At 48.1% G+C, this 17,526-nt stretch overlaps 1 protein-coding gene across 1 annotated transcript in view; it reads left to right on the plus strand.

Moving 5' to 3' along the window:
- The window catches only part of rxfp1 (relaxin family peptide receptor 1), a 173,643-nt gene that overhangs the window by 11,654 nt on the left and 144,463 nt on the right, over positions 1-17,526 (plus strand). Inside the window, 3 exon segments of the mRNA XM_070862488.1 lie at positions 14,254-14,334; positions 15,717-15,822; positions 15,908-15,979. Of these exon segments, the coding sequence (XP_070718589.1) occupies positions 14,254-14,334; positions 15,717-15,822; positions 15,908-15,979 (259 nt within the window).

Here is a 17,526-nt window from a genome sequence, read left to right on the forward strand (position 1 = left end):
AAAGTCAAAGACACAGCTGTGTGGAACTTGCACCTGAACAACAAAATCCACTGATTAAAAACGTTACAAGTTTATTTGCGCACTCCAGAGCGGTCAATCCAATCAGGCGAGCATAGAGACTAATGGGGCATCTTTTGCCTTGTCCACTGAGAACACATACTGGAAATTCAGGCACATGAAACACATGCGCAAATTTAAAATATGATTTCCCAGAAAGTAAGATTCTCTACTGGGAGTGCAAAGTTCAAAAATTGTACAGTTCAATGAGAGAAGCACATTTCCAGCTGTTTAGTTCTTTGAATCCAGTATCAATCGCTATATCTTGTTCTGTCTGTCTGTCTGTCTCTCTCTCTCTCTCTCTCTGTCCCTTTCTCTCTCTTTGTCACAATAATGCACATATTTATTACACTATGACCTAGAAATTCGGGTCGTTTGCGCTGGGGGCGCTAACGGGGCGCAAATTAGTTTTCAACCAGGTGCGGCATTGTTAATGACTCCTGCCACATTGGGTGGGAGTTTAGCAGCGGCAGCGCAATGACATTGCACCCCGATCTCCTGTGCCCGGAGATCGTAACATCATCCCCGTGCACATTGCCCCATTAGCATCCCGGCCCCAAAATTGGCTTTTGCCCCCACAGCAGCACCGGGTGATAACAGCGACAGTTTCAGGGGACACATAATGGGCGGCCGGCCGCTACTGAGGCGAAAATTAAAGGCAAGGTCGCCGAGTGCAAAAAAAAACAATCCTTTTTGTTCCATTTCTCGCGATGTCGTGGCTGCGATCACGCTGCTTGAGTGCTGGGTTAATTGCGTGGCACCCTAGCTCCCTGGTGGTTCAGGTAGGTGCCTTTTTTCTTTTGCAGAGTCCGCAGTCTGGGCCCTTCCCTTTAATTGAGGGAAGAACCCTTTGGACACAGCATTGCTGCGTGGCAAAGTGCATAACGCAGCTGAGGCATCCGCCCCCTTGCCGTCCCAGGAAGGAAGTGGAGCGCTGGCGCTAAGTCTCGCACCTCCCGAGTGTTACCGCCCCAAACGGGATGATACCAAATTTCACCCCCTTGGTGTTTTGGTGCATGCAGTTCGAGGACCAAAGCTATTGCAACTATTAGGATAATACTAAACGAGAAATATTATACTGTCTTTGTACAAGGCTTTGATTCGGCCTTATTTACAATACTGTATCCAGTTTTAGTCCCCATATTGTGTGTGATGTAGAGGTCTTGGCAAAGGTTCAGAGGAGGGCCACTAGATTGATACCCAGTTTAAAGGAGCCCACAACAGTCGGCTTAAAGCTGAGACTTTTTACTTAAGAAAACAGACCCTAGACCAAAACCATTGAAAATTTCACATGTTTCCTAAGGCTAGGAAACTGATCCATTCTTGTGAAAGGAAAAGTACAATCTCGGTTTTCTTACTACCCATGCAGTTGGCATTCCAAGTGGTATAAAGGGAGGTCAGACTTTTGAGTGGAATTCTTGAGGACAGAATTCCCGGGGCATTGTGGAAAAGCAGATTTCTGTCTGGTGGGGTCAGGAATTTTGACGGAATCTAATTCCGCAGGAATTCACCATGTCTAATGGGCCACCTTAAATTTCTGTCCGGGTAGGGCATATCTTCCACCCGCCTCGCCCCGCCCCGCCATGTCAAGGAAGTGTGTGTGAGAGAGATCCCAACTTAGCCTGGTAATTCCGACCAGTGTGCATTAGGAGCTCACAACAGAATGTACACTAGTTGGGTTCTTCTAAGGCTCTAACAAACCTTTATAAGGCAAAGGTAATCAATCCTACAGGGAATCAATTACCTTTCTGAAGCAGAAGAAATGCGAGAAATTCTTAGCCGTAACGCCACTCCGTAGCACCATTAAATGATGCTAAAACAGCAGTTGTCGCTCTTTCACCAGCTGCTGGTGGGTCCCACGGTGGCAGCCATTTTTGTCCTGACCCTTGTGCTGCCAGGCAGCCCCATCCCAAACAAAATAGCAGCATTGTGACATAACTCATATCACAAGGGCAAACTCCGAACCTTGCACTGAATTCAGCACTGGATCCGAAGCACACCAGGTTAAGCTGGCTGACAGTTGCGATGTCTGCACCTCTTAAAGGGGCACTCACATTGTTCAGGTAAGTTTGAATTTAGGGTTTTGGACTGGATTTTTTGATTTTATTGAAGTGGTGGCTTGCTGAAATAGATGTGAAGCTTTTTAAGTGCGTAGGGAGTGCTGCTGGACACTTGGAAGGGCTCGGATGATAAATGAAGACCTTTGAGAAGACAGAACATGCTGCAAATACTCAGCAGATCACGCAACATCCGTACAAAGAAAACAGAATTTAGGTCGAGATGCTGCCTGACCAGCTGAGTATTCCCAGCATTTTGTGCTGTAATTTCATATTTACAGCATCCATTTGCAGAGGGACGAGGAAGACACACAAGAGGAGAGAGACACAGAAGAGGAGGAAGCCAAAGAGGAGTAAGCAGAAGAGGAAGAAGCAGACAGAAGGATCAAATCCAGACAGCCCCATTGTGGCCATGATATCTGGGATAGAATCATCTGCCTGCAGTACCAGTGACCACAACCCCAATTCCCCTTTCAACATTAATCCCACACCTTATCTTCCCTCTGTCACTGACCATCACAACATCCCCTTGGCCACGATGCTGAAATAAAAGCCACCACAAAGCAAACTTTCCAATCCACCTATATATATCCATCCAATGTGAAGTTAATAAATCAACTCATCAACCGTATGCATTCCCTTAGTGACTGTTTTGTGTGTGCCTTTGCCTATCCTACACAGTGCTACCCCAGTGGCTGCAGCATGGCTGGTGACAGGCTACTGACTTTGATTGGGGGACACTGCAAATGTACTTGCTGGTTGACCTTAAGGAGCTGGTGGCTGGGAATGTCAAATCAATTTTCTTCTTCTTCTTCACCATTCATCCCTCCTTCTTCTTGGCCAACCACTGTCTGGCAGGCTGCCTTTCTTGGGTGTGTGAAATGAGGAAGGCACAAGGGTGGTGTTGTGCTGACACGAGGGCGGGAAAGCAAGAAGGAGGATAATGTATGGGATTACCAGCATATTGTATCCTTTCAGCCCCTGCCAAGAATGGCCTGCACCGTCTCCTCCAAGGAGGTGAGGTGAGGCTAGGAATGGGAGATGTACCTCGTGATTGGTGCAGATTGTTGGTAGGTGAGTGATTGGGGTTAAGGGGCGTGCATTGAGCAGTGTGAGAGGCTAGTTGTGCAGTTGGTAGGAGGCGGCTTTTGAAGATGCATTCACTGACCTTGACTAGTGGTCTGAGGTGATGAAGCTTCTCTGGAGCCAGGTGGTGGAGGCGACACTGCTGGCAGTGACGGCCTCGATGATGTTCTCCCACATCGTTCTTTCTGGAGGGTCCCCTGGCCCCTGTGGGTAGGGGCCTGCCTTGCAGTGTAGACCACCTGCACAAAACTGGAGTGCTGCGTCCGAGACCCTGGGTGCCCCTTCCCTGGCTTGCTGAGCTATTTGTGTTAGTGCGGAGGCATTTTTCCCATTTTGTGAGGTTAGGAAGGGAATTCTGCTTTAAGAGCTGAATATTCACTTCTGGGACATCTTTTTAATGTTAAATATTTTTTTTAAGGTAGAAAGGGCGGAAAACTGCATTATTTTACGTATTTATTTTATATTACTTCAGTGTGGCATTGTGGCCTTTAATTCTCAGACCTCATCATTACCAGAGGCTGTGCAAAGCCCGAACACCACACCTGCACACTAACTTCGGGTCGGATGCCTCTAGCAACGTCACCAGAATGGCATTGCACGGCAGGTAGGCGCTGCATCAACAATCTCCATCCCCCAGATTAATTTTACTCAGTTAGCGTTGTGGTCATTAACTGTCACCGGCAACTTTACTGGCTAAAACACATTTCTCCCCCTATGATGCTATGTCAGGATCTACGTCTTAAACATCTTGGACCGAACTTTCACTAGAAGATGGGAACTTCTGGAATTTCTGTCTTTTTGTGTTTTGTGTTGGAGTGATGTCTGAAACCATTCAAGGGTTTTGACCAGTAGAGCCGCCAGATAAACATGTGTAGCACCTGTGCTCGGGCCCAACAGCTTTGAGTACACTGAGCGCATGTGTTTCCATCATCCCTACAACTCAGGTCTCAATTAAACCTTTCAGGCACTGTTGCTGGATGACAGCATCAAATAATGGAATTCAAGGATGTCTGCAATCAGATCCTCAACTTTGACCCAGTTGTAGTCTTGTGTCCACCTAGCACCAGTATCCTACCTAGCATTCCAGCAAGAGCTTCCCCTACCTTGAAAGATCTTTGAAATGCAACCTTCCTATCCTGCAGACATAGGAGTTTTAGGATCACACTTATCTGTTGCTTACACATTAACGAATTTACTAACAAGCTAACCCTATTCCTATTCCTAGCCTATCTTCCCAGGAGGAATGTAACTACATTAAGAGGTACTCACATGTCATTAGGGATTAGGCCATTTTAGTGAGCAGCAGCTTTTCCTGTCTCGTAGTACAGTAATTCCCAATTCTCCTGCAGCACAAGTATTGGCTCACTATGTACTTAATTTTGCAGCAGAAGTTTACTGGTGCTCTTGAATAGATTGCTGCCAGTACAAAGTGGGCCCACCCATATTATAAGCACACCTCTGCTTGCTTCTGCACACCTACATAACTTCCTTAGTGCGCAAAACCTCCAAAGAGTAGTTGAACAATAGGATTAGGTCATCAGAGGTGCAGAGTCTAGTGAGCACCCATATATGGCCCAGAGCGTATCACTGGGAGCATCCAGGTAAACACCATGGCTTATAAATTCAATATTGGTACAATCCTGCTAGTGCCACCATGGGCCGGTGTTAACGGCCACCGAAAATGGTGGTGCTGGCAGGACTGGTAAATTGGAGCTGGTGGCTGATTAACATTAGCCCAGCATGCAACGCCGTTCTGGTGGTGTTAGTCCTGGCAGGAAGCCCCAATATAGCGTGATCCCAGAACCATTAAACAACCTTCTCTTAAAGCAAGGCGGTCATTTCAGAAAGCAGTTCAGTCCCTTAAAAGGCAACTGCCTTCTGAAATAAAAAAAATAAAACTCAGGTAAAAATGGACAGTTTTTAGCCCTTACAGCTCAAATGTTTTCAGAAAAAAAATTAACATTACAAAGAATTCCCAAATAGCAGTCTTCGGCTCTTAAAGCTGAATTCCCTTCTGCACCTAAAAAAAAATGCTAAAAGAGCTTCAGCACTAACACAAATGGCTCAGCAAACAAGGGACGAGGCACACAGTGTCTCAGACACAGCACTCCATCTTTGTGCAGGTCAACTCTGCAAGACAGGCCCTCTACCCACAGGGGCCTTCAGAAAGAAGGATATGGGACCAGATCACCAAGTCCATCACTGCCAGTGCCAGTGTCACCCCCCCTTGACCAGTGGTCAGGTCAGTTAATGCATCTTCAAAAGCCGTCGCCTACCAACTGCATCACACACTGCTCAATGCATGACCAAACTCCATCATTCCCTGACCAACAATTTCTACCAAACATGAAGCACACCTCCCATTCCTAGCTTCACCTCACCCCCTTGGAGGAGACAGTGCTGGCCATTCTTAGCAGAGGCATGGCTAAGCCCTTGGCCAGCAGTGGAGCTGAATGGATACAAGATGCTGATATCCACATTCAAGATCCTCCTTCTCACTTGCACCTCTTACTATCCCGCTCTTCCCTCACCACAACTCCACCCTTGTGCCTTCCTCATTTCACACACCCACAAAATGCAACCTGCGCAGCCAGTGGTTGACCAAGAAGAGGGAGAGGAGAATGAATAAGAAGAAACCGTCACTTGGTTTCACTCTCCCAGCCACAAGCTCCATGAAGTCAACTGGCAAGGTCATTTGCAATGTCCCCCACTGAAAGTCAGCAGCCTTCCACCAGCCATGCTGCAGCCACTGAAGTAGCACTGCGTGACATCATTACGATAGGCAAAGGCACACACAAGACAATCACTAAGGGAATGCATAAAGGTGATGGGTTGATTTCTTGATGTCATGTTGGATTGGAATGTTTGCTTTCTGGTGGCTTTTATTTCAGCATCGTGGCCAAGAGGATGCTGCGATGATCAGCAACAAATGGAAGTTAAGGTGTGAGACAAATGTTGAAAGGGGAATTGGGGTTGTGGTCACTGGGACCGCAGGCTGATGATTCCATCTCTGTAGAAGCCTTCTTTTACCATCTGAGGCCTTGCAAGCGCCCAGCAGCACTTCCTGCACACTTTAAAAAAAACTTTTAACATGTATTGCACCAAGCTACTACAATATAAAATCCAATTCAATGTCAATCGCAGATAAGGCCATCTCTGACCACTTCCTTGTATTGCTCTCCATCCCATATCCCTCTTCCACCCCACCCCCCAACCCTATTTCCTTCTGTGTCCGCGTGGAAAAAACTCTCTCGCAACTTTCTTTCAACTGCAATTATGAACTCCCAACTGTCCAGCCTTTGGCCCTCCATTCACCACACTATTTCTGCAGCTACCGATCTGCTCAACCATACCCTCACACTATCTTTGATGCCCTAATCCCTATTCAAACAATTGCTCTCTCTCACCCTGGCCATTCCTCCTGGTACAGCCCTGATCTTCGCTCTCTTAAGTCCAAGTGACACAGACTTGAACGGATATGGCGGACAGCTGGTTTAGCCATTCACCATCTGATCTGGCTGGACCACATAAAGCATTATTAGGTCCTGCTCGCATCTGCAAAAATTGCTCACTACTCCAGAATCATTTTAGAATGCAAAGATAAACCCCGGCTTCTATTCTTCACTGTTAACAGACTTCATAAACCCCTCTCCTCCACCTTCACCTCCAACAACAAGTGTGAGGAACCCATGGACTTCTTTGTCTCTAAGATCGAGACCATTCGATCAGCTGCCTCTGCCAATTCCCTTCTTTCCCCAAGCCCACCAGGCCAAACTTCCTCTAAGGTTCACCCCTGCCCTAGTTCTGACCTCACATCTTTCTCCAGTTTCTCTCCGATCTCCCCACATGACCTCTCCATGCTCATCTTGTCCATGAGACCCACTTCCTGCTCCCTTGACCCTATTCCCACCAAACTGCTGACTACCCAACTTCTTTTTCTCGCACCCATGTTAGCTGACATTGTTAATGGTTTGCTCTCCTCAGGTACTGTCCCCATCTCCTTCAAATCTGCCATCACCGCTCTCCTAAAAAAAAAACACTTAGCCTCTCCATCCTTGCAAACTACCACCCCATTGCCAACCTCCTTTTTCCCTCCAAACTCTTTGAGTGTGTTGTCACCTCCCAAATCGGTGCCCAACTTTCCCGCAACTCCATGTTTGAATCCCTCTAATCAGGATTCTGGCCCTGCCATAGTACCAAAACGGCTCTCATCAAAGTCACAAATTATATCCCTCCTCGTCCTTCTTGACTTGTCTGCAGCCTTTGACACGATTGACCACTCTATCCATCTCCAGCACCTCTCCACCGTCATGCAGCTGGGTGGGACTGCATTCGCCTGGTTCCATTCTTATCTATCTAATCATAGCTAGAGAATCACCTGCAATGGCTTGTCTTCCTGCTTCCACATCGTTACATCTGGTGTCCCGCAAGGATCTTGTAAAGTCCTGTCCCCTCAGTACAGATTCACACGAGGCAAGTAGTGAAGTCAAGGTCACTCTGGACCTGCACCTTTATTTCACAGCTCTGGAATGCTGCACTTGCCTGAGACCTGTCCTTATATACCTGTCTCTTGCAAGTGCACCCCTGGTGGTAAGGTATGCTGGTGAAGGTATCCACAGGGGAAGTCGGTTCACTGTCCCTTTGTGTGTGACAGAGAGCATGGCGCTGCCGAGGACTGGTACGATTTCTTTGGTATAGGTCCTTAGTTTGGTGTCGACCCTTGTGAGTTTTGGTCTGTCTCTTTTATGCGGCCACAGTTGTTCAAATTGTTGAGCCCCCATGAGAGATTGACTCGCTCCCGTATCCAGCTCCATGTTGACAGATATCCCATTGAGTAGGACCCTCATCATTATAGGAGGCGTCCTGTTGTAGGAGCAGTGGCCATTGATCGTGTTGACCCGCTGTACACCGGTGTCCCGGGTACTGTCCCCACCATCTTCTGGTCCGCTTTCCAACCCATCCGATTCGTATACCAGCCGAGCTGCCGTTTTTTTGCACATGCGGGCCAAATGCCCTGTATATTCACAATTTCTGCAAACAGCCTGCTGAAATCGACATTCCCTTGATGAGTGCCCACCCCCACACCTCCAGCACAGACCTGTTCCATTGTTCAAAGAGTTCCCAAAGAATGAGCTGCGTCTGGCTGATCTCTCTTGAGCTTCTCTCAGTTTGTAGTTGATTGCTCGCATTGTGGGTTGATGAGGTGTGAACGGCCATTCCTGTGGCCCTTGATGGCTTCTGCCTGCTGTCGAGAGCTTGTTCTTCCGGTTTTGTCTGTGTGTGGAGGTAGCAGCTTGTTTAGTGCTGTGAACTTCTTGTTCCAATATTTCGTTAGTTGTCGTACCTGCATTGTAAATTAACCTCGTTTCTTCTTCCCCTACCAAAAATGTCTGTGCAACAAGTGCTGCTGCCTCTAAGGTCAGGTTCTTGGTCTCTATGAGCTTTCGGAATATGCCTGCGTGGCCTATTCCTTCAATGAAAAAGTCTCTCAGCATTTCTCTCCTCAGTTCATCGGAGAACTCAAATAAACTAGCCAACCTCCTAAGTTCCATCACGAAGTCGGGTATGCTCTGGCCCACACAGCGTCTGTAGTTGTAGAACCTGTGTCTGGCCATGTGTAGGCTGCTCCCTGACTTCAGGTGGTCTCTTACCAGTGTGCTCAATTCTTCAAACGACTTGCTTGCTGGTTTCTCGGGTGCCAACAGATCCTTCATTAAAGCGTATGTTTTCGAGCCACAGCTGGTCAAGAGATGGGCTCTTCTCTTGTCTGCCTTATTGTCGCCTAACCAGTCTTTGGTTACAAAGCTTTGCTGGAGCCTTTCTATAAAGGCCTCCCAATTGTCTCCCGCATTGTACTTTTCATCTGATCCGTTGTTCGCCATTCTGTGGATTCTGTAATCCCGTAACTCGTCGCCACTGTAAAGTCCTGTCCCCTCAGTACAGATTCACACAAGGCATGTAGTGAAGTCAAGATCACTCTGGACCTGCACCTTTATTTCACAGCTCTGGAATGCTGCACTTGCCTGAGACCTGTCCTTATATACCTGTCTCTTGCAAGTGCACCCCTGGTGGTAAGGTATGCTGGTGGTTACAGTCATGTATAGCTTGTTAGGATACAGTTATATATAATAATGTAAGATACATGACTGATCTATCCTTGGCCCCTTCCTATTTCTCATCTACATGCTGCCCCTTGGTGACATTATCCAAAAATCCAGCTTCAATCTCCACATGTACGCTGATGACCCAGCTCTACCTCACTACCACTTCTCTCAACCCCTCCACTGTCTCTAAATTGTCAGACTCCTTATCCGACATCCAGTTCTGGATGAGCAGAAATTTTCCCCAACTAAATATTGTGAAGATATTGTTTTCAATCCCCGCTACAAATCCGTTCCCTAGCCACTGACTCCATCCCTCCCCCTAACATCTGTCTGAGACTATTCACAACCTCGGTATCATAATTGACCCTGAAATTATTTTACCACCACATATCTGCGACATAACTAAGATTGCCTATTTCCAACTTCGTAACATCGCCCGTCTGCGCCCTTGCCTCATTCGCTGTTGAAACCCTCATCGATGCCTTTGTTACCTCTAGACTTGACATTCCAATGCACTCCTGGCTGGCCTCCCACATTCTACCCTACGTAATCTTGAGGTCATTCAAAACTCGACTGCCCGTGTCCTAACTCACACCAAATCCCGTTCACCCATCACCTCTGTGCTCGCTAACCTATATTGGCTCCTGGTTAAGCAATGTCACAATTTCAAAATTCTCATCCTTGCTTTCAAATCCCTCCATCGCCTCACTCCTCCCTATCTCTGTAATCTCCTCTAGCCCCAGCAGCCCCCGAGATATTTGCACTCCTCTAATTTTTCCCTCTTGAGCATCCCTGATTATAATCGCTCAACCATTGGTGGCCGTGCCTTCCATTTCCTAGGCCCTAAGCTCTGGAATTCTTCTCCTCTCTACCTCTCTCTCCTCCTTTAAGACCTACCTCTTTGACCAAGCTTTTGGTCATCTGCCCTAATTTCTCTTTATGTTGCTCGGTGTCAAATTTTTTGTCTTCTAATACATTTGTGAAGCGCTTTGGGACATTTCACTATATTAAAGGCACTATATAAATGCAAGTTGTTGTTGTTGTCCAAAAGGTTAAATACAAACTTACCTGAAAGATGTGTATCTCCCTTTAAGAAATGATGACAGTGTCTCTGTCAGTCTGCTACACGCTCGCTTTTCAGAGCATCTTCAGGGCCAGCGCTGCTATTGGTAACACTAAGGCTCTCACCAAAATGGCTGCCGTCATGTCCTGCACCAGAAAAGGGCATTAGAGAGGTGGCCGCCATGATTCCAATGCTAATGGATGGTGGTAAGTAGCCCAATTTCTGGGCCCACCTATCGGCAAGTGGCAATTCTGTGTGCAATGAGATCCCTCTATCACATATATGTGATATCAGCTGCATAGTGACTGTATTTACAAGCACAATGCCTACACTCCAGTGAATTACCAGTCAGTGGAGTGCAGCCATTTATAATCATGAAAGACACAAATAATGAAGAAGTAAGCAGGTTATTTAATTTACACTTTAAGACTTATTCAAGAATATCTTCACCCACCAGTTTTCAGGATGCAGCTAAGGTCTGATTGGTGTAACATATAGGCCCCAAGTTTCCACATGATTTGCTCCTGATTTTTAGGAGCAACTGGTGGAGAACGGAGTATCTTAGAAATCGGAATTCTCCACATTTAAGTTTTCTGCAGTTCTAGTCAGGTAGAACAGTTTCACTTTGGAACTGAATTTTTTTTTCAAAAGGGGGCGTGTCCGGCCACTGACGCCTGATTTGAAAGTTTCCACAGTGAAAACGTACTCCAAACTAACTTAGAATGAAGCAAGTGAAGATTTTTGTAGGCCTGAAAAAACCTTGTCTACACTTTAAAAAATCAGGCGCAGGTTACAAATTAGGCGTCGGGAACGAGGTGGGGGGGGAGAGGGAGGGGAAGGGAAGTCATTACATTCTACAATAAATCCTTAGTTATACTTATACAAATATTATACAAATAATTCCAACCTGAATAAAAATTTATAAGCAAAGAAAAGATTAAATAAACCATGTTCCTACCTGTGTGAAAGTGCTTCAGGCAGGGAGAAGGCTGCAGGAAGCCTCACAAGTTGAGGCAGCCGTTCCCGACGGCAGTGGGGGAGAAGGCAGTGAGGGCCCGACCGACGGCAGTAGCCGTTCCCGATGGCAGGGGGGGGGAAGGCAGTGAGGAGGCAGCCGTTCCCGACGGCAGGTAGGGGGGAAGGCAGTGAGGGCCCGACCGACGGCAGCAGCCATTCCCGACGGCGGAGGGGGGGGAGGCAGTGAGGGCCCGACCGAAGGCAGCGGGGGGGAGGCAGTGAGGAGACTGCAGGAAGCCTCAGAAGTTGAGGCAGCCATTCCCGACGGTAGCGGGGGGAGGCCCCCCTGCCGTCGGTCGGGCCCGTCGGGAAATGGCTGCCTCAACTTCTGAGGCTTCCTGCAGCCTTCTCACTGCTGCAAGAAGCCTCAGTGCTGATCATGAAAGGGCAATGTGGTTTTATTAAAAAATGTTAAAAATTGAACAGCTACAAAGAACTACAAAAATGGCCGAGTGCCAATGTTTCCTTCACACTGCGTGTGCGCGAACGCTCCAACGCGCATGCGCAGGGTTGCTGGCACGTAAAAAACTCATTTAAATGGTACCCGCCCCCTCCTACTTACAAAATCGGCGCGAGTGGGAGGTTCTGCCCCCTGGGCGCCGCGCCAAGCAGACATCGAGCTGCAAAGCGCTCGAGAATAGCGCGTTTTTTTTCAGGCGCCTGTTTTGCCGTGTGTGGAAACTTGGGGCCATAAGGCCTAAGTTTCGGCCTCAGTTGCTCCTGATTTTTTGGAGTATCTTAGAAATTCAAATTCTCGGCATTTAGTTTGCTACAGTTCTCGTCAGTTAGAACAGTTTCACTTTGGAACAGAATTTATTTTTCAAAAGGGGGCGTGTCCGGCCACTTACGCCTGTTTTCAAAGTTTCGGCAGTGAAAACTTACTCCAAACTAACTTAGAATGGAGTAAGTGAAGATTTTTGTACGGTGGAAAAAACCTTGTCTACACTTTAGAAAATCAGGCGTAGGTTACAAATCAGGCGCAGGGAATGGGGGGGAGGGTGGTTTAAAGGGAAGTTTACAAACATTAAACACTTCAGTTTTACAAATAAAGAGCCATCATCAATAATAAATGATAAAAACATCAATAAATCAACCAATAAATCAATCAAAAAAAATTAATAAGAAATAAAAAAAAATTTTAATCAATAAATAAAACATTTTCTCCTTACCAACTGCAGCACCGGGAGCCCTCCAACAAGCGTGCTGGGATGCCCCCCCCCCCCCCACCCAGTGTGTCTCTGTCAGTGTCTCTATCTCTCTGTCTGTCTGTGTGTGTCTCTCACTCTCTGTCTGTCAGTGTCTGTGTTTCTGACAGCGAGGGGAGGGGGAGGAGGGGGGGCAGGGGGAGGGAAGGGAGGGGAGCAGGGGGAGGGGAGAGAGGGAGGCAGAGGGGGAGGGAGGGAAGGGGGAGGGATGGGAGAGAAGGGGGGGGAGGAGAAGGGGGGAGGAGAAGGGGAAGGGGGGAGGAGAAGGGGAAGGGGCAGGAGGAGGAGAAGGGGAAGGGGGAGAGGAGAAGGGGAAGGGGCAGGAGGAAGAGAAGGGGAAGGGGGGAGGGGGAGAAGGGGAAGGGGGGGAGGTGGAGAAGGGGAAGGGGGGAGGAGGAGAAGGGGAAGGGGGGGAGGAGGAGAAGGAGGGAGAAGGAGAAGGGGAAGGGGGGAGGAAGGGAAGGGGGAAGAAGGGGGGGAGGGGGGAGGAGGAGAAGGGGAAGGGTGGAGGAAGGGAAGGGGGGAGAAGGGGGGGAGGGGAGAAGAGGAAGGGGGGGAGGAGGAGAAGGGGAAAGGGGGCGGAAAGGAAAGGAGAAGGGGGGTGGAAAGGAGAAGGGGGGGAAAGGAGAAGGGGGAGGGAGGCTGAACGGGCCGGGCCCGGCCGGGCCCAAGACTTCGGGCAGGGCCCGTCCCCAGCACCAGATTTACAGGTAGGTGGCGTTGGGTCGGGTCAGCTCCGGGGTCCGGGGTCGAGAGCGTGGGTCGGGTCGGGGGGAGCGCGGGTCGGGTCGGGGGAAGCGTGGGTCGGGGTCGGGAGCGCGGATCGGGTCTGGTCGGGGGCGGGGAGGAGGGAGGTTGGGTTGGTTCGGGTCGGTTCGGGTCGGTTCGGGGGAGGGGGGGACAGATGGAGGTCGGGTCGGTTCGTGTCGGGGCCGGGGGGGGAGGGAGGTCAGGTTGGGTCGGTTCCGGTCCAGGTGGGGGGGGGGGGGGTCGGGAGCGCGGGTCGAGTCGGGGGGGTGGTGGGAGGGAGGTCGGTTCAGGTCGGGGGTGGGGGGGAGGGAGGAAGAGGGAGATCAGGTCGGGTGCGGGGGGGGGGGCGCGGGTAGGGTCCAGTCCGGGGGGTCCGGACCGGTCCGGGGGCGGGGTGGGGGCGGCTGGCGGGAGTTGGGTAGGTGTCAGGGTCGGCTCCGGTTCTGGGGCGGGGTGGCGGGGGAAGCGGGAGTCGAGTCGGGTCGGGAGGAAGCAGGAGCTGGCCGTGGGAGGCAGCCTTATGCACGCAGCCCCAGTGAGGCCATTCGGCCAGGGCTAGGGGCTGCGTGCTTTGGGCCCCTCCCACACTGTTTTGGGCGCCAGGAGCTACTGCACATGCGCGCCCACTGTAGCGAGCATGTGCAGAGGTTCCGGCACTGTTTGCAGCGCAGGGACCTGGCTCCGCCCCCTACAGCTCGTGCTGCGCCACGCCCAACTCCAGAAGACCAGCAGGGAGCCGGAGAATACGCAAGTTTTTTTTAGGCGCACTTTGTGGCGCGAAAAACGGGCGTCCAAGTCGGGGCTGCGTCATTCTAGGCGCGGCCTGGAACCTGGGCCCAACGTGAGCATATTCCTCAGCACCGGTTCTGAATTAATTTTGCACTGTATATTAAGTAATCATTTCTCAATTGTAGATGACAACAATGGATGGAATGATCTTTTCGATTTATATTATGGAAGAATTTCACAATCTGAAACCGAATTAATAAACTGCAGTAAGTTTCAAATGTTACTTTACTTTGTGTGTTTTCTTAAATCTTTACAACACCCTCTTCCCATTTTAGTCAGTCGTCACTTTCTATTCAAGGGAAGTAAGGAATTTGATTTAATTTGTAACTAAACAAAGGAGAAATAATATTACTGGGAAAACATTACTGTAATCAACCGACCAATGAGCAAGTGAGTGGGTGAGTGGAATGTGATAGCGACTGTGTATTACCGCTATCGTGTCGCACGCCAATGTGCAGCCTAACTAACATTCAGACTGTGAAGTGAAAAATACAAGCCCATAGAATTATTTGAATAGGCTTATTAACAATATAGTGCAGCAAAGCCCATAATAAGTGCAGAAATACTTTAGAGGAGCACCAAGAGTTTATCTAAATTCAGTGTCCCTGAAAATCCACAGGCTATGATTCCAGACTATGCAGAATCACTATGGACCACCATAGGCCCTTCTCTGGAGCAACATTCAGCCATTACAGGCAGCTGCCCAAAATGACGGTCCGGGGGGGTGGGGGGGAGGGAGCAGGACTATGGGGAGAGAAGTTTGAGGGGGCAGAGGGGGAAGTTGGTGCCCAGGTCTGCCACTGAATCCCAACCCTAAATCATCCTCCCCATCCCTTAGCAGGGATCTCAACTCTTTGACCACTTTGTTGCATTTAAATGATGACAGCAGACAGTGCTTTGGAAACCAACTGGCTTCCCTGTCTTCCTGCCACAGGACCACCAACCTGCAGTATTGGTGGCAGTACTGAGTATGTAACAGCTTATAAAGCACCAAATCTAGCAAAGGAGGTAGGGTACCTAATCCTGGCCACCATTAATTGTGGCTTCTCTTTTCCAGAGCTGCTTGACTCTAGTATTGCCCTCTGTTGTGTGGACTCCCTCCCACAGGTGACCAAAAATCCCACTGGCATTCTACCCTACCTATATAATTGATCCTGACCAGGAAAATGAGTGCAGTCAGTCTAGTGAGCGGATGGAAAATCTAGCCCTTTATAAAGATTTTGTCTAATCTTATAGCTGTTGGACGCATATGAAAATCGGTGGGTCTAGATTATTGGATGGACAAGAAAATAGAATTTAAATCTTTTAATCGTATCATAACATTTTTGGCCTTCAATATTCTGATTCACTAGTTACACATCAGGCTTTCAACATCCAGGAGGCGATGCCAACATTCACTCATGTCTAGAAGTTTCTAGAAAATGAGAAAATTGGGGGAGAAAACAAACTTGAATTACTTTTTAAAATTCTGTTTGCAAAATATATGGAAATTATTTCTTTTTAGCAGCTCTCCCCGTAATTGCTTGTGTTTTTAATAAGTCCAATTAATCACAAATGATTAATATGCTAGAACATTTATTTTTTGCAGCGCTTGGGAATATTTCAGAGAACTGTACATGCAGAGGTCTGGAACTCGACTGTCAAGGTGCTGAACTACATTCCATCCCTTTGGTTTCTTCCAATGTATCCGCCATGTAAGTATAAGAACGTTCAGCTCATAGCAGGGAGAAGTAATGTTTCTTCAATTAATTGTTGTCTCCTCATCTTTATCGAATTCAGGAGACTGCCGTTCAATAAGCTAAGAAAACTTTACGCTGATGGTTTCAGCATGTACCAAGACCTTCATGTACTGTAAGTGTGAATCTTGCTTGAAACTAAAAACTATTGCATATCTTTTGGCTGTGCTTACTATAGGGAATCATTGGCCCAAAATCTGCGGTCGGAAGCTTCCCGCGGGCGGATTCCTCCGACCTGCAAAAAAACGACAAATTTAACTGGTGGTCCAGGAGGTTCGTAGATTGACGCTCTTGGGCCTCTCTGGGTACCACGTGGGAGAGACCCATATATCCCAGGGACGCACGTGGTTCGCAAGCGCCCCTGGGATCATGTGGGCTTTCCCTGCCAATAAAAGAAGGGAATCTCCATGGGGATTGTGTTTGTACAGAACTGTGGTGAGTGGGGATCTCTTAAAAAGTTCATGAACATATGAAATAAATAAATAACATTACATATTTAAAATTAATTAAAATGCCATTGAATTAAATATTTTAAACAAAAATTTAATTTTTTGAATAAAAAAAGTATATGTTCTAATGGGGCTAAAAATAAACTTACCTTATTGGACAGGGTTTTTAATGTCTTTTTTATTTTTCTATTGTTTAAAACTCTTACGCTGGTAAAAGAGCCTAACTCTCCGCCCATGGAGGCCCATTTCTTTCAGATTCGTACGATCACAAGTTCCAGGTTTCCGCGCATGCGCTTCGCATGCCTAAACCCGGAACTTGCGTGGCCCCTACGAACGCATGCACAATTCATACACATCTGTAGGGACCGTAAATCACACCCCATTATTTCCTTGCAAATGATGAATTTGTTCAGTGCTGATAGGGACAACAGAGATGTTGAGGTTTAAAGAAAAGCTGGTTTCATATTTAGAGTGTGTTGTTAACAAAAAAAAAAGTCTTGTTTATAAATGCTGCTCAAATTTATTCATTTAAATCTTTATCAAAGAGAATGAATGCTTGGACTAGATTTTACACGCATTAACTTTGAATGTGCCAAACCGCTAGGAGTCTACATTCCAGAGCCAAAAGGACAGTAAAACACTCGAGGGATGTATTGGGGAAATGGGCATGGAAATCAGCACTCCTATTTCCTAGTCATTTAATGTTATTGATCCAGATTTTGGAATTTCTACAGATTGGACGCACCGACCTCCATCCCTGATTCTCCAATCTACACTCTCGCCGTGTAAGACTGCATGTCAGAATCAAAGGCCCTGATAGCCCCGATATTGACAGGGGCGGGCTTTTCGAGCTGGGGGAAAGAGTTTCAGTCGAGAAACCCGGAAGTATGGGTATCCCCAAATGCTGTTGAGTTTTGACAGCACAGCATGGGTTTTTTTTCTCCCAGAGGATCCCCACCTGGAAGTCAGCCTGATTGACAGCCTTGGCTGCCAGTCAGGTGGGGAGAAGGTGACAAGAGCAATTAGAGAGCCTGCAGCTGCTTGTGGGAGCGTGGTGAGGAGGGGAGTGGTGGGGAGGGGGAGGTCCAACTCCCAACTCCTGGGGGCGGGGGGGGGGGGGATCTTTGGATTGGGAGCAGGGGATTCGATGGCAAGGAAGCAGGTAGCTTTTTGGAACAAGAGAAACCACTCCTGTTCTTCCTGGCCCGATTGC

Source organism: Pristiophorus japonicus, chromosome 2, assembly GCF_044704955.1.
Source record: "Pristiophorus japonicus isolate sPriJap1 chromosome 2, sPriJap1.hap1, whole genome shotgun sequence".
NCBI lineage: Eukaryota > Metazoa > Chordata > Chondrichthyes > Pristiophoridae > Pristiophorus > Pristiophorus japonicus.